This window comes from Mesocricetus auratus, unplaced genomic scaffold, assembly GCF_017639785.1.
Source record: "Mesocricetus auratus isolate SY011 unplaced genomic scaffold, BCM_Maur_2.0 Super-Scaffold_100046, whole genome shotgun sequence".
NCBI classification, from domain to species: Eukaryota; Metazoa; Chordata; class Mammalia; order Rodentia; family Cricetidae; genus Mesocricetus; species Mesocricetus auratus.
The window spans coordinates 1752981-1770425 of NW_024429223.1; the positions used below are offsets into that span (position 1 = coordinate 1752981).

Consider the following 17445-nt stretch of genomic DNA (forward strand, 5'->3'; position numbering starts at 1 on the left):
CGACGGGCGCGCCGCGTGACGCAGGAGGCCCGGGACCCGGGCCAATCAGATATGGCCACACCCCGGATGAGTGCGAGCCAATCAGAGTGTCGGGATGGCCGGGAGGGGGGAGGACCCGGAAGGGCCGCGCGTCGGTTCGGAGCGCCTTGGAGCGGGAAGGCCACGCCTTCCCGGAGGAAGGTGGGCCAATGGGAGCGGAGTACGTCAGTCAGGCCCGCCCACCCCCGCCGTGGAAGCCGGAATTTGGAAGAGGCACGGAAATTCGGAGGCCCTTCCAGAAGTTTGTAAACAAGGCCGAGGCGCCGCCTGTCCCGGGGCGGGGGTCTCCCGACACCCCGGCAGGCGTCAGCTCACTGTCATATTAGCCTTGCCAACTGCCTCCAGGGTCTTCCTGTGGGGTTTAGTCTGGCCCCTGAGCCCAGGTTTGGCGCTCATTAAGTAGCCTAGGTTGCCCTCCGACTGCTAGAAATCCTCCTGCATCAGCAGGGCGGTGGCGGCGGCGCACGCCTTTAATCCCAGCACTCGGGAGGCAGAGGCAGGTGGATCTCTGTGAGTTCGAGGCCAGCCTGGTCTACAGAGAAACCCTGTCTCGAAAAAAGAAAAGGAAAAGCGAAATCTTCCTGCCTCAGCCTTCCAAGTACTGGAATTGTAGGTACGGATCAACATTTTGACTTTTATGCTAGAGGCATCTAGAGAGAATTGAAGATTTTTGTTCGTTTTTTAATTCAGGGCTGGCCCTGAGCTCAGAGATCAGCCGCAGCTGTCTGTCTGCCGACTGCTTCACCAAGCCCGCGAATATTTTCCTGAATTCAGTAAGGCTCATGGGTTATCCAGTTCCCTAACGTCCCTACTGCGTTCCAGATCTCACCATGATGTCACTTGTCGGTTCCACTCTGTGGGCTCTTCTCCCCCGTTACAGGTTTGAGGAACGCTCGTTAGGTGTTTTGTAGCATATTCTTCATGTGGTTTTGATTTTCCCCCCCTCATCGTTATTCTGGTCACGGATCTTTGGTGAAAAGGCCACAGAGGGTAAAGTGAATTTCTCCTCAGAGCCCAAGAATACTAATTATACACATGGTTATCACCGATTGCTCGGGTGAGGTCATATTGAGCGTTTCACTACAAAATTCCTTTAAAAAGTGCCTTTTCTGGGGCTGGAGGGATGGAGGTTAAGAGCCCTGAATGCTCGATCTTTCAGAGGTCCTGAAACCACGCAGTCCATCACAACCATCTGTAATGAAATCTGGCACCCCCCTCTGGCATGTAAACTTACGTGCAGACAGAATACTTCATAACATTTTTTAGAAAGTGCTTTTCTGTACCCTAGACACCATCAAGTGCAACCTTAAGGAATAGGGAGTTACATGTCAACTTTTTCATACAGGGTCTCCATATTGCTCAGGTTAGCATTGTCTCAACCTCCTCAATTCAGGGACTATGTGTGTATTATGTGTGACTTTACTATATATACCTCCTGGAAGAATATATACGTAAATTATTAGAAATACTGCAAGTGGGAGATTCCTTTATTTAATCATTTATGTCAATATAGACTCATGAAAATTTATGCCTTAGGTAACAATTGACATCTTGCTGTGTAGTTCTGGAACTCACCATGCTGACCTCAATTCCTAGCAGTCCTCCAACCTGTCTTTTGAGTGCTAGGATCACAGATAAAGACCACAGGTGTGGGAGCCGGCCTCAGATGGTGATGGGAAGGCCAGCATACTTCATAGCTGAATCCTGTCCCATCATGTTAAGCTGGGCAGTAGGAGTTACGAGCTACTTTTTAAAGGGATGTCTGGACCAGTGGAGTCTCACTGTGCAGCCCACATCAAACCCAGCATCTACTGTCTCCCCAGTGATGGGACCACAGGTGTACCACCTTACTGGGTAGCTTTTCTTTGACTTGTCAGAGTGTCTTAGGTGGCTCTGAAGTCCCCACTGGCCAGTTGTTCTAAAGAACCTCCTCCTTAGCCAGTCGTTGGTGGCGCATGCCTTTAATCCCAACACTCGGGAGGCAGAGGCAGGCGGATCTCTGTGAGTTCGAGGCCAGCCTGGTCTACAGTGCAAGTTCCAGGACAGCCTCCAAAACAATAGAGAAACACTGTCTCGAAAAAAACAAACAAACAAAAAAAGGAACCTTCTCCTTGTTTTCTTGTTTTTTTTTTTTTTGGTTTTTTTTTTTGTTTTGTTTTTGTTTTTGTTTTTCGAGACAGGGTTTCTCTGTGGCTTTGGAGGCTGTCCTGGAACTCGCTTGGTAGTCCAGGCTGGCCTCGAACTCACAGAGATCCGCCCGCCTCTGCCTCCCGAGGGCTGGGATTAAAGGCGTGCGCCACCAACGCCCGGCTCTTCTCCTTGTTTTCTGACACACAACAATTCCTACACATTTTGCATACATCTTTCCCCAGGATTCCTGGCTCCTTTTAATCAGAAATGGCACCTTGAAACCACAGTGTGGCACCAGGATTGTTCACATTTTTCTTTTGTTTTGTTTTGTTTTCGAGACAATGTTTCTCCAGCTTTGGCTTTGCCAGAAGTCACTCTGCAGACCAGGCTGGCCTCAAACTCACAGACATCTGCCTGCCTCTGCCTGAGAGTAAAGGTGTATGCCACCACTACCCGCTACTATGTTGTCATCTTATTTACCCTGAATGTTTTAGGAAAATCAAGTTGCATTTCTAATGCAAATACAATATTGTAGGGTATTCACATTGTCTCATCTTATGAGGAATTTAAATAACAATGTGCGTGTCCACGTGCACACCACAGCATAGGTGGTGGACGGGAGACAACTTGCAGGAGTTGATCTCTCCTCCTACCATGTAGTTAGGTCCCAGGAATTGAACTCAGGTCATCGGGTTTGACGGTCAGTGTCCTTACCCAGTGAGTCATCTTACAGCCTCCTGCAGGGTTTAACAAGTGTTATTGAGATGTGCAAAGTAAGAAAATATCAGATTATTTTCTCAGATAAACTACAAATAGCTCAGATTTAAGCATAAAAAAAGGAAAACTGTACAAACTATAAAACCTGCGTTGGAGTCTGAATCTGAAACGGTCCATACAGGTTCGTGTGTGTGAACATTTGGTCTCCAAATGTTGGTGCAGCTTTGTGAGGTTAGTGAATTTTGGGATATGGGGACCGTGTAGGAGTGGGTTGCTGGCAGTGAGCCTGGAAGTCTATTCATCTCTGATTTCTACTCAATATTCTGTCTCCAGATCCATCATGATAGGAACAGCTCCATTTTGGCAAGGGACTGCTGCCACACCCACCTGCGGCCTTCCCGATCACCTTCCCAGCAACACCCTTAGCCTACTTAACGTCTCCGTGGCACTTAGGTTCTGCTGTACCATACCGTCAATCACCTTGCCAGCCGGCTAGTTCCCTCTCCTAGGCCACTAGGTCCCTGAAGGCAAGGGCTTTGGTCCGTTTGATTTACTCTGCTAAGGAGGAGAGTGAAGCAGTCAATCTAAGGCGTAAGGTCCAAAGTGCCCCCTTCTTTCGGCTTCAGTGGGAAGAGAGCCGGGGGGACCACAGGATGGCAGCCAGAGGGAACTGAAGGTCTGTGCCGACATAAAGCTGACAAAGGCAGGCAATACTGTCAAATGCTTTACTGAGGGAGGTGATCTGGGGGTTAAGTACTATTTATTTTTTAAATAGGATCTTATGTAGCCCAGGCTGGCTAGAAATCAACAGCAGTCCTCTTTCCGTAGCCTCCTGAGTAGGGACAATAGTCTCACACTACTGGGCTGGTTGCAATTCTTCTTCTTTTTTTTTTTTTTTTTTTGGAGACAGGGTTTCTCTGTTTCTCTGTGGCTTTGGAGGCTGTCCTGGAACTCTCTTGTAGACCAGGCTGGTCTCGAACTCACAGAGATCTGCCTGCCTCTGCCTCCTCCCGAGTGCTGGGATTAAAGGCGTGCGCCACCACCGCCGGGCTAAGTCGCGATTCTTGACTCCGCTCCTAGCTGCGTCTTCATTTGTACGGCTGCTGCAGTGCTCTGCAGGCCTGGGCCCAGCGTAGCTGCCACTGGGGCAGGGACAGGCCCTGGCAGAGCTCCCCGGAGAGGGTGGCCTGGCCTGGCTGCTCCCACCTGGGAAAGGGATGGTGTCTGAGAAAAGCCCCATCCTCCAGACCCTCCTATCGTGGCAGCTCAAGTTGTGAGCCAGTTGGTTCTCGAACGCCCCATCTCACCAGTCCCCAACGAGCCGCCGCAGCTCGGGGGATTCGCTCCAGTGCCTGCTTGGCCAGGTCCTCCAGCTTCTTGAGCGTCTGCCCCATGTCCTCCCTCTGCTCCTTCTCCTGGGCCGCGTTGGTCTGCAGCAGCTCTGGAGGTGACAGTGGGGAGGTAGCTTGTGGTCTTGGGCTGAACAGAGCTTCATGCCCATTTCCAGGGTCCCTATCTCAAGAATGCCACCGTTAAGGCTTCAGCCTGGGCTTTCCTGCCTTCTGCCCCACGGGCCACCAGTCTCTGACACACACCCAGCGACCTCAGTTTCTTTCTCTTCTCCATGGCCTCTTTCCCAGGCCTCGGGAGGAAGAGGCAAGAGGGTGAGATACATTACGGAAAATAATAATAAAAGCGAACCAGCCAACCTTCATTGTACCACGTGGCCAGGCTGCTAGGCCTTGTGCACCTGAGCTCCCTGCTCTGTAACTGGGGGGTGGGGGGGGTTGGGCAGTGCGGAGAGCCAAGAGCTGGCTGGGCAGCCGAGACAAGCCAGCGTGTTTCAGCACACTGTGGTAGCGGGGTTCTCAGCACTTCAGGAAGCCCGTGGTGGCGCACACTGGAAGGGATGCTGGGTAAGAGAAGTCGCCGTACCCTGGGTGGATGGTCCCAGAGGCAGACCGCTCTTCACGTGAGGATTTGCTTTTTGGAAATCCCTCTGGTCTTGGAGAAACAGAAGATCTTGGCGGAGAGAGGCAGCCTTTGGAAGCAGTAGCTCCGGTGCCTGGGGGAGGGAGGGGGGGAAGGATGGTCATCTGGGCCGCAGGATCGGGACTGGCACGGGCAGAGAGGTCACGGGGCACAGGCACATACTTTCCCTACAGGCAGCCCCAGCGTATGGCTCAGCGAGATGTGGCTGGAACTCCTTGGGGCAGCGGGGTGCAGCTGCTGGATGGATGGTAGGATCTTGGACAGCGGCTTCAGGCTGGGGGCAGCAGTAGAGCACTAAGCTGTATTTCCAGAAGCTCTGGGGGCGGGGCGGGGGGGAGGGGGCAGGGACTTGGAGGTGGGAGACCAGATTGAAGCTAATGATAGGGGGTGAGGTTTGGCAGTCTGGGGACCCCGCGTGCGCGTCACGTGCATGTGTGTGGAGGCCTGGGATGGATGCCTTCTTGATCACCTTTATTTTCCGAGAGTGTGGCTCTCCTCTACCTGGACCCAGCCCCGGCGTTACCCAGGTGAATGGTGTTTCCTAGGGAAGACAGGCTAGTCCCAGTCTCCCCCCTTGGCACGGTACCACAGCAGGGGCCTCAGCGGAATGTGGGGCAGGCCTTGCGCTTCCTCCTTCAAGCGGTGGAGCAGCTCCTGGCTCTGCGGTGCCACTGCGTCTGCGGTGGGAACGACCTTCTGCTGCATCAGGGCCAGCACCTGTGGGATGGGGACGGTGGGTGGGGTGGGGTCTGGACCCCCCTCTCCAGCCAAGCCTTGCTCAGCGTTCACCTTACCTCCTCTGGGCCCCGGCTCAGGCGGGTCTTGATGACCGAGTTATCCTTGATGAGCAGGCGGATCTGTTCCTGGGTCTCCTCCTGGAGAATCAGGACGCCATGACACTAGGCTCCTGTCCTTCCCACTGCCCAGAGCTGCCCACCGCTCCTTACAGGGTCCAGGGTCCTGCTTCTTCATGGGAGTCTCACCTTGGGTCCCCTCCCCACTCAGAGGCCCAGTTCATTTGTTCGTTCCTCCCCTCCCTACCCCTTAAAAGTTTTTTCAGAGTTATTTTTACTTCACGTGTACGGGTGTTTCGCCTGTATGGATGGCTACGCACTACACGCATAGTACTCCCAGAGGCCAAAAGAGGGCGTCCGAGCAAGTCCCAACAACGAGCTGCCATGTAGGTGCTGGGAACTAAACCCAGGTTGTCTGGGAGAATATCCGGTATTATTATATTTTTTCAAGACAGGGTTTCTCTGTGTAGTAGAACTCGCTCTGTAGAATGGGCTGACGTGGAACTCAGAGATCCATCTGCCTCTGCCTCTGGAGTGTTGGGATTAAAGGTACGCGCCACCACCATCCAGTGCGGCTAGAACTCTTTAGCTCTGAGCCTCTTCAAGCCCTGGAGGCCCAGTTCCCCATCCCCAGGCCTCCGCTCTGACCCCTCCCACAGGCCCAGTATCTCACCACCAGCTGGCGCCACTGCAGGATCTGCTGCTGCTTGGCCTGCAGCTCTCGAAACAGAAGTTGCTGGTGCCCAGCCGAATTCTTCAGTTCCTGGCACTGGGCATGAAGAGACCTGAGCTCTGCCCTCCGGCCGCTGCACTTAAGCCCCAGCAGCAGGACTTTCCTAGGGGGTGGAGGGGAAGAGAGCAGAGACTGGCAGCCGCCACACTGGGGGGACGGAATCTTCAGGGAGGCATGAGGAACCCCGACACAGGAGAGGAAGGAGCGAGTGACAGGCAGTAGCCCCCACCTCTTGGGAGAGGGCGTCTGCTGAAGGATGCTCTCTCTTACCTCTCACTGGACTCCGGAGCGTGTCTTCCCAGCTCCTCCCCCACTAGGCTCTGGAGGCGGTCAGTCAGGGCTTGATACTCCTCCAGGAGCCTGCTCCTCTCCGTATAGAGTGCGCCTATAGCCTGCCAGCCCTCCTGGGGGTACAAGGTCTGGGTTGGCAGGGTTGCTCCATGGGGAGAGGGGCTCAGTGGGTCTTAGGGAGGTGTCTCAGGTTACCTGGATGAGGTGGGCGATGGGTGGCAGGGCCTGGCCGCCGGTGTTTGACGGGTCCGGTGCCTGGGGGCTGGGGCGGGGACAGAGCAGCTGAAGGAGCAGCCTCTGCTTTGGTCTTGACGAGTGCGGCCGTCAGTATCACCCCTCCCCAGCTGATGGCCGGCACTCTGTCTACCCACTTGCAGGACGCTGCTGGCTCCTGGCTACAGGAGCATTTTCCGCACACCTGGACACGGCCTCTTCTTTGAGCCCGCTGCACAGGGACCGGATCTCCGTCTCCCGCTCTGCGGCCAGGTACTTCAAGGCAGCCAGAATGTGGCCTGCGGGGTGGTTTGTCAGCAGTGTCTGGCAGGGACAGGTGGGACATCAGGGCAGGATGGTGATGCAGGGATGCTAGCCAGGTCTCCAGGGGAACGACTTATGGCTAGATGGTTAGGGGCTGGCAACTGGAAGTTCCATTAGGGAGCAGGAGGAGGTTCCCTTTCCCGACAGCCCTGCTTCTCACCTCAACTGAGCTCAGCCACTGTTGATGGGAACTTCTGAAGTGGGCGTCATCACGAGGGCTTCGGTGGATTTGGGCAAGGGGACAAAGAATACGGAGGGACACACCAATTACCCTCTAACTGTCACCACTACACGTAAGTAGGAGCTTTCATTGTCCCCACTGTATAGACAAGGGACACTGAGTTCATTCATATATGTCTACTAGACTTGAGCTCCCAATTATCTGAACTTGCTGTCCCGGGACCCATTACATGTCCTGTTCAGTTCTTGACCCTTCCTCCTAAGTAAGTCTCCTCGCCAGAGACCCCACCCTCATGCCCCAGCTGGGTAAGGCCCCACCCCACCCCAAACACAGTCCTGATCACCTGGCTGTCTACAGAGGGTCTGCCTCTTCCTCATGCTAGCCTGGAGCTCTCACAGGACATGCTCCAGAAATCCAGTCTCGAATAAATTATAAACCAGCGATCCCCTGCCCCTCACGCCTGCCCAGGGCCCTGGAGCCTGTGGACACTCACAGGCTACCGCCTCCCTTGGCCTGGGGTGTGAGAAGGCTCTGCAGGAACTGAGTCCGGAGGGAGCAGGCTGTCTGGACATCACGCTAGGGGGAAGAGGGGCACACGTGGGTTCCAGGCCTCTGCTCGAGCCCTGACTCCCACAGCTCCCGCACAGCCAGCCCAGGACTCTCACCAACACATCAGGCTCCAGGGCTGGCGCTGCCGACACCAGAGGTCCAAAGGCGACGTCCACTTGGGTTTTCCTGCAAGGAGAGTATGAGCTCTAGGGACGGAGTCCTAGGGAGAACAGATGTCTGTGTGCCCCCTCCACTGGCTCCTGCGGGCCGTGTCTCGGGCTGGGCTGCCGTCATCTCCTACACTAGCCTCCTCATTGGTCTATGTAGTCTGTGGCCTCTGGTCTGAGCTCAGTGGCCGGCCGCCATATTAGAATCTGGGTGAAGTCAGGCGAAGTGGCTCAGGCCTGAGACATTAACACTGGTTCCTCGGGTTGTGGTGACCCCCAGCCCGGCAATTATTTTCACTGCCACTTCATAACTCTAGTTTTACTACTGGTATGAACCAATGTCAATTATCTGTTCTCTAACAGCCGTGAGTGACCACCGGGAGAGGGTCTCCGGATGCAAGGGGGTGGTGGCCCACAGGTTGAGAACCACTGGGTTCTAGCGCTCAGGGGGTTGAGACAAGAAGATCACCGGAAGTCTGAAGTCAACCTGGACTACACAGTGAGCTGCCAGCAAGGGGTGGGAATTGAACCCAGGTCCTCTGAAAGAGCAGTTGGTGCTCTTGACCTCTGAGTCATCTCTTCAGCCCCCAGGGCTACATAGTAGGTTTCAGGGCTGCCAGCCCGAACTACTCTGTCTCAAAACAATAAGAAGACGAACTCGATTTGGCTGGGCCTGGCACAGGCCTATCATTCCAGTTACCATGGAAAGCTGACACACATGCCCTGCTTGCAACCAAATTTAAGGCCAGCCTAGGTAACTTAGTGTGACTTTGTCTCAAGTTTTGTTTTGTTTTTTTTTTTTTTTGTTTTTTTTTTCTAGACAGGGTTTCTCTGTGGCTTTGGAGGCTGTCCTGGAACTCGCTCTTGTAGACCAGGCTGGCCTCGAACTCACAGAGATCCACCTGCCTCTGCCTCCCGAGTGCTGGGATTAAAGGCGTGCGCCACCAACGCCCCGCTTGTTTTGTTTTTTTGAGACAGGGTTTCTCTGTATTGTTTTGGAGGCTGTCCTGGAACTCGCTCTGTAGACCAGGCTGGCCTCAAACTCACAGAGACCCGCCTGCCTCTGCCTCCCGAGTGCTGGGATTAAAGGCGTGCGCCACCAATGCCCGGCTTCAAGTTTTATAGAAAGGAAAAAAAGGGCAAGTTGGGGCCAGAGAGACGGCTCCGTGGTTGAGAGCAGGCATGGCACTTGTCCAGGACATGGTTTTTGAACACAGTTAGTGGTTCACAACTGTCTGTGACCCCAGCTCCAGAGACCTGAGGCACTCTGGCTTCCACGGGCACCTGTGCGCATAAACTCACACAGGCACACATACACACATAAGTGCAAACAATAACTAAATCTGCAAATCAACAAGCAGCAGGGCAAGGGTTGGACGTGGCGGTGCACACCTTTGATCCCAGCACTTGGGAGACAGTGGCAAATGGATCATTGTCACTTTGGGGGCAGCCTGGTCCACATAAACCCTGTCTAAAACAAAAACCAAACAGAGGGTAAGGGATGCAGCTGAGTAGTAAGCACTTGTTTAGTACATGTGAGTCTGAGGTCCAGTGTTGAGTACTACTACATAAAATGGCTACGTGGAAGGGAGAGAGGGCTCAGAGGTTAAGAGCTCTGTCTGCTCTTCCAGAGGTCCTGAGTTCGATTCCCAGCACCCATGTGGCACGATTCCAAACCCTCCCCAACATGACACTTTCCTGTGGCACTCAGAACAGTTGCAGACATCTGCCCACGTTCCACGATTCGGATTCACCTAATTCTTACACTAACTGGAGAGGCTGAGCATTACCGCCCCTCCATAAATCTTAGAAATCCAGGTGCCCAAGGGAATAGAACTCCTTATCCCGATGGCCCTTATGTTACAGCTGGAAGCTCAGAATTCTGGAAGCAGAAAGGTGGAGCAGCAGGGTGTCCGGGGAGGAGGTCTAACCCTCCCTGGGGAGGCTGAGCCCCACCTCTGCATGTCCTGCAGGTGACCAAGCTGATCCCGTAGCCTCTGCGTGGGAACTTGCAGCCCACGCTGCTGTCTCTGCACAGCCGCGCCTTTGGCCTGGAGGAGAAGCGTTCGATGCTGGGTTTCTTTCAGGCTCTGCAGTGTTTGCGCCATGGTGACATCTGTGGGAGGAACAGGGTGGGGTCAGCACCTCCCTCATCCAGGGTTTCACTGCCCCCCATCTGGCTGGCCCCATCAGTCACCCTGAGCCTCAGTCTCTCGATCCATCAGCTCCAGGCTCTGGTCTAGCCCGTGGCTCTCTTCTCGAAGGCGGGCCAGGGTGGCTTCCAGCTCCAACTTCCGACGGACCTGGTGGCATCAGGTACAGGGTCAGAGGGACTTACTGGGGCTTAGCCTGGCTGGACTGCCTTCTGGGTGGCACTAGGCCCCTCATCTCCTGGGAGACGGATGACACAGAAGCACTAAGAGTTTATCTGGCTCTCTCTGTCCTGGGATTACCTCCCAGTCTTCTTGGTTTTCTGTGTGGTGACTCCCATGTCTCTGTCAAAGGCCTTTTCTCATCGAGACAGGGTTTTTGCTGTGTAACTAGCTCAGCTTAGCTGTAAACTCCCAGTCCTCTTGCTTCAGCCTCCAAGTACTGGGGTAATTAAAAAAAAAATGGCTCTCGAAAGGAAGACGCCATGCAACAGGGTTCAAGCAGAGGGTTTTGTTTTGTTGTAGGGAAAGGGATCATAAGCAGGAGAAAGCGAAGGAGGGAGACCGGCCTCTGGAGACAGGAGAGAGGAAAGAGGGGGAGAGGAAGAGAGGAACAGAGAAGAATGGGAGGTGGGCAAGGCCTTTTTTGGGGGGGTTCGAGACAGAGTTTCTCTGTGGCTTTGGAGGCTGTCCTGGAACTTGCTCTGGATACCAGGGTGGCCTTGAACTCACAGAGATCCCCCTGCCTCTGCCTCCTGAGTGCTGGGACTAAAGGCGTGCACCACCATCACCCGGAGTGCAGGGCCCTTTTAAAGGAGAACAGTGACTAGGCACAGGTGGTGCTCTTAGTGGTTGCAGTTGGGGGCGTATCCTGTCAGAACCCCAAGGACCGGCCAGTACAGACGCCTGAATACCAACAACCACCACACCAAGCTTTTGTCTTAAGTCTTCAAAAAGTGTGTGTGTGTGTGTGTGTGTGTGTGTGTGTGTGTGTGTGTGTGTGTGTGATGCACACCAGTGGAGGCCAGGTGTTGGATCCCCTAGACCTGACAACACAATTGGTTGTTAGCCATCTGCTCTGGATACTGGGATCTGAACCGGGGTGCCCTTAATTGTTGACCCACCTCTCCAGTGTCTCCCTCCTAGTCTTGACCTCCTTTCTGTGTCCCTTGGCAGCTCCCAAACCCATCCTTTCCCCACTGTTGTTCATTAAACGTAGTAGCCGCCCCTTGTTCAACTGCTGTCCTAACTGGCAGTTGCAACCCCCCAGCTACCATTAACGGTTCAGCTGCACCGGCCATAGCTCCCTATATTCCCCAGCTTGTGCCTGGCTCCCCCTGCTGGGTGTGCAAAGATCTGGGCTGTTTTGTGGCACGGTGCCCCTGCCATCCAGCACCCCTGGGGCCTAGGGCCAAATATTTGCAAGCTCTTTTTTTGGCTGAACGAAGAATCTTAACAGCACAGGCTTCTCACCTTTGAATTGTCCTGATGGCCATACCTAGAGAAAAAGAGACCAGAGTTCGGGGATGGCTGTGGATGAGGGCATGGCTACCCAGGACCGGGGGAAGGCAGCAAGGGATGGCATTTTAAGAAACAGTTACCAGAGGAGGTTTCCCCGGACCGTCTTGATACTCCTGCATTGGAAAGACGGAGGGAGAAGAGTTGCCGAGGCCCTCCTATGGCCCTCTCCCTCCCCGGCCCCCCACTCCCCGCAGTAGCTTGGTTTACCTTTGACTACGCACATGCTGCACAACGTAGGCCCAGATGTCAGCCCCCTGACCCAGACACATCCTGAAGAGATACAGCATAAGGTAAGCTCGGGGCATCACCAGGAGGAGGGGGACCCTCCGCCATCCCCAGGAGAGGGCTAGCTGTAGGCGCCTCCCCAGAGGTGGACGCTGAAGTCTCCGCCCAGGAAAAGATCTCTCATTAACGGGGGCATTCACGGGTCACTGCTCCTACAGATAACGGTCCTCAATAGGACGACTATTGCTAAGCGCCTAGTGTCATCTTCGCCTAGGGTGGCAGAGGCCAGGAGGTGGTGCAGGGACCGCCTTGCCCTGCAGACCCTATTTTCACACTGTGGTTAGAGAGGGGCTCCAGCAGCTCTTGGACTACGATCATAGGTGTCCGGGATTCTGCCTGGGCTCCCCATTCAACGCCAAGATTCTTTTTTTTTTTTTGGAGAGATCACTCTGGGTGGGGGTGTGTGTGGGGGCTCTCAGTTGCCCGAGGGTTGGGGCGGGTGTGTGTGTGTGGCATCCTCGGTGAGGGCTGGGGAACCTCACTCCTGGAGGCTAATTCCAGGCTGGGGAGTCCTCCCTCCAGGAGCGGCCTCACCTGCGCAGCGTCGACTCCCCGGGGAGGGCCGCTTGGGGCACCTCCATCTCTTCTGCAGCCCAGCGACTAAGCTCCCGCACTTTCTGCGTTAGGTCCATGGCTGTCAGGGAGCTCCCGCGCAGTGGCAGCTTCCCGCACTCTCCTTCAAGCGTGGCGCCCTGATCTGACGTCACGAGCGCGACGCTGAACGTCACCGGTTGCCAAGCCGACCGCGGGTCCTGCTTCTAGGTCTTGGAGCAAGGCGGCTTTTTACAGCGACTCTTCGACCTGCAGGGCCAGAAGAGGGCTGTCAGATTCCCGGAGATTATAGTTACAGATCGTGGCGAGCTGCCGTGTGGGCGAGGGTTCTCAGAAAGAGGAGCCAATGTTCTTAACAACTGAGCCGTGCTCCCAGCCCCATATATTTTGTTTTCTTGAGAAAGGGTCTGTGTAGGGACAGGCAGGCTAGAACTTGTCATCTTTCTGCCTCAGCCTCCCAAATTCTGCATGACGGGCGTGAGCTACTGATGCTTGGTGTTGTGTATTGTGGAATATCAATTTAAGATGTGTTAATTCGTTTATGCTGTGGAAAGATGTTTTTTAAAGATTTATTTATTATATATACAGCCTTTTTGCTTGCATGTATTCCTACACACCGGAAGGGGGCACCAGATCTCATTACAGATGGTTGTGAACCACCATGTTGGTTGCTGGGAATTGAACTCAGGACCTCTGGAAGAGCAGCCAGTGCTCTTAACCGCTGAGCCATCTCTCCAGCTCCCGTGTTGTATTCTTTTATGTTACATTTGTTTAACTCTGTAGAAACTGTGTTCCTTTGCTTTCCTAAAATACCTGGTCTAGTAAAAAGCTGAACAGCCAATAGCTAGGCGGGAGAGAGAAATAGATGGGTCAGCCAGGCAGAGAGAATAAATAGGAGGAAAAATCTAGGCTGGAGAGAACAGGAGGAGTTATGAGTGAGAAAAGGGGACGGAGAAGATGATGCCAGGGGCAGCCGCCCAGCCTCAGCCAGCCACAGCATCCGAAGGAAAGAAAGATATATAGGTATATAGAATAAAAAAGATAAGAACATACTTAAAGAGAAACAGGATTAAGTTAGAAAAGCTGGCTAGAAACAAGCCAACCTAAGACCAGGCATTCATTCACTAGTAAGAATAAGTCTCCATGTATTTATTTAGGAGGTGGGTGGCAGGTTCCCAAAGAGAAAAAAACAAAACAAAAAAATCAACTACAGTTTTGTTTCCAAAAGCACTGTCTCATGTCAGAATGGAGAATAAAAGGCAGAAAGCATGGCCTGAATATCTTCTTGGTATGCAGTCTTCTGGGCAGGCTGACCTTGAGCTCACAGAGATCTGCTTGCCTCTGCCTCCCGAGTGCTGGGATTAAAGGCGTGCGTCACTACCACCCAACCATTTTTAAATTCTTTAAATTCATTATTAACGTGTGCATGTGTCAGTGTACATGTAGGGAAAGGGGGCCAGCCAAAGAAACACACCCTGAGCAGAGCCAAAGAAACACACTTTGCCCCTGGAATCAGAGCCAGTGAAAGAAATACACCCTGGCCCTAAAACTAGAGCCAAAAGGCTAAAAATAACCAGAGAAAGAAACATACGTTGGCCCTGAAACCAGAGCCAAATCTGACCCTAACCTTGTGCAGAAAACTAACCAATCCTTGAGCAGGAGCTCTAACCAATCTGAGCTCAGCATTGAAATCTGACCAATCCCCACCCTAGAAGCTATATAAACGCTGTGTCTGTTTAGTTAGTGGCTGTCCGTGCTACCCAGCTGTCCTCTGCCAGAAGCTACTCTCCTGGAGTCTTCCCTCCCAATAAACCCCTTTGATAAGCTTTGGGTGAAGACCTTCTTTTGCTATGGAACAGAGGTGACCCTGGGCAGAGCAGAGCGAGCAGGGGAAACCTTACCCTGGCAGAGAGGAGGTGTTACAGTCAGCTCTCCACTCCGGGGAGCAGAGCTGAACTGTAGCAATTTCGCCGGGAAACCTGCCTGAGCAAAACTGCTACACTGGGCAAACATCCCCAGCTGGAAGACCCTGTCCTGCCGGAGCAGAGCCGATACATTGGGGAAGCCTTTCCCTGAGGCAGGGCTGTGAGCTGCTACGTTTATTGCGGCCTGTGGTAGTCATTGGCTCCGGAGCTCCAGGATACCTTTCCATCTGATCTGTGTAACACTCAGTATTCTATGACTCCCGAGCTCCAGGATACCTTTCCATCTGAGCTGTGTAACACTCATTATTCTGTCACTCCCGAGTGCCAGGATACCTGTCCCACCCGATCTGTCCGAAATGCCTACAGTACATACTACAACGCACCGTGGCGGTCAGAGGATGACTTGTGGAGTCAGTACTTGTCTTCTACATCTCCATGGGTCCCAGGATTGACTCTTGTCAGGCTTGCAAGCTCCTTTACCCATTAACGGGCCCATCTTGTTCACTTCCCCAGATTTCACTCTGTCATTTACAAAGCTGACTGCTCCATGATTCTGGTGACAGCATGGTGACAGAGATGGGCTCAGTCCTCGTTGTGGAGGGCTCACAGTTCAGTGGGGAAGAAAGTGTTTCATGGGGTGGGGATGTTAAAACGTATGCGGCGGGACTGAGTCATTTTGGGATAGAGAGAGGTCTGCAGGATGCCTTGGGATGCAGTGGACTATCATTCTGTGTTTTAATTTTGTTTCTGCTGCTTTTGTTAATGATGCAAAGATGTATCACATTTGATTAAATGGAATTAACCTGAGGTCAGGAGACTGCGTCAGCAACTAGTGGACAGGAAGTGGTAGGGAGGAGCTAAGTGTATCGAGGGTTCTTTAGTGGGGGCTGAGCAGAAGGATGTCCCCCCCCCTTTCTTTCCGGAAGTCGTGAGCAAGGAGAAGGTTAGCTATTTGCTATTCAGCCTCTCTGAGCCAACAGGATTTCACCTCAACCTTTGAATCCCGAGTTAATAGCAGGACAGAGATTTAGATAAAGTTGCCTTTAGCAGAGGCATAGAGCTGGTACCCGAGGGAACAGAACTCCCTCCAGCCGGAGCAGCTGAACCACTGCTGGTAGTCACAACTGCCGGTTGGAATAGCAGTTGCTCAAGGGGTAGCCGCTGTACAGAAAGAAAAGCCACACTGGGAAGTGTGAGTTCTGGAGCGCCCCGAGCTTAGGACAGATCTGGTGCGCTGTGGGAGAGAGTATGAGGCCCAGAGCTGAGGAACAGTCAGGCTCAGATAGGATTATGAAAAACGGCCACTTTTAGGGGCCTTCCATTGAAGTCTTGTGGTTCCACTGTCCAGGATGGAGTGCTTCTGTTTTTCTCATTTATCTTTTAATGCACCTGCATGTGAGTGTGTTGTACACCTCTGTCTGTTGTGCACCTCTGGTGTGTGCTAGTGAGCACCTCCCATATGTGTTGATTGATGTAGAAACCAGGGGAAGGCGGCGGGCATCTCTCTCTTAACTTCCTTAAAACAGGGTCTTTAGTTAGGCGCTTGGATCTAAGCTGGCAAGCTCCTGCCACCTCCTGCCCCAGCCCTCCCTCCACTCCTGCATCCAAGCACAGGAGTTGCAGGCATGCACAGCCGCCAGCCACGCTTGGGTTTTTCCTGCTCTCTGGGACTAAATCCAGGTCCTCATGTGAGCACAGTGTGTGCTTTTACGGTCGCCCGAAGCGTTTCCCAGCCCATTTCTTTCTCTTTGTCTGTTTTAAGACACAGTTTCACTGTGTAGACTTGGCTGGACTGGACTTTGCTCTGTAGACCAGGCTGGCCTTGAACTCGAAGATCTGTCTCTGCCTCCCGAATGCAGGGATTAAAAACCTCAACCGTGTTATGGAGTAGTCAGGTTGGCAGTTTATCTACTGCATCCATACACATATACCATAGAACAATGTCGTGAAGACCCTGTATACCAGACAAGGAAGGGCAGCAATATACAAGAGGAAGGAGACTAGACAGCCCTAAAATTGTCCTAGTTTACTGCCCAGGAGATCTCAGATGTTTGCACTGGGAGGGAATGCAGCAGAGCCCTGTCTTAGTTAGGGCTTATTTTTTCAAATAGATTTTTCAAGACTGGGTTTCTCTGTGTAGCCCTGGCTGTCCTGGAACTAGCTCTGTAGACCAGGCTGCCCTCGAACTCACAAAGATCTGCCTGCCTCTGCCTCCCGAGTGCTGGAATGAAAGGCGTGCGCCAGCACTGCTTACCTTAGGGTTGCTATTGCTATGAAGAGACACCATGACCGCATCAACTCTTACAAATGAAAACATTTCACTGGGGTGGCTCGCTTAGAGCTCAGAGATTCAGTCCATTATCATCATGGTGGGACATGATGCCAGAGAAGTAAGAGTCCTACATCTTGCAGGCAACAGGAAGTGGTCTGTCTCACTGGGAGTAGCTTGAGCATAGGAGTCCACCCCCAGCGACACACTTCTTCCAACAAGACCACACCCTCTCCAATAAGGCCACACCTCCTAATAGTGCCCATTACCTTTGGGACCATTTTCCTTCAAACCACCATATCCCCCCAGAAGGGAACACAATCCTCCCCCCGCCCAGGAGGGAACACAGCAGAGTTCACAATCCCCCTAAGCTGGGGATAAAGATCTAGGGCTGAGATCCACCATGGAGGGCCTCACTCTACCTGGGGATCGGAGTGGAGATTGGGTGGGGGGCTGGGGGGGGCCTGGTGGGGAGGGATATGGAGGAGGGGAGGGAGAGGGAGCTGGGATTGACATGTGAAACAAACTTGTTTTTAACTTAAATTTAAGAAAAGGAAAAAAAAGAGAGCTAGAGCTGCAGAGAAGCTAAGGCAGCTAGAATTCACAAGACAGA

At 53.2% G+C, this 17445-nt stretch overlaps 1 protein-coding gene across 1 annotated transcript; it reads right to left on the reverse strand.

Moving 5' to 3' along the window:
- Nucleotides 1–3597: 3597 nt before the first annotated feature.
- On the reverse strand, nt 3598–12793 carry Haus5 (HAUS augmin like complex subunit 5). The gene is given in 20 exon segments (XM_005081875.4): nt 3598–4092; nt 4194–4222; nt 4224–4327; nt 4822–4951; nt 5041–5152; nt 5465–5595; nt 5673–5753; nt 6346–6508; nt 6676–6809; nt 6892–6958; nt 7115–7233; nt 7394–7451; nt 7908–7990; nt 8080–8149; nt 10087–10246; nt 10328–10433; nt 11754–11778; nt 11882–11914; nt 12009–12071; nt 12621–12793. Coding segments are annotated over 20 exon segments (1884 nt in total). The 5' UTR covers nt 12719–12793; the 3' UTR covers nt 3598–3974.
- Nucleotides 12794–17445: the final 4652 nt, after the last annotated feature.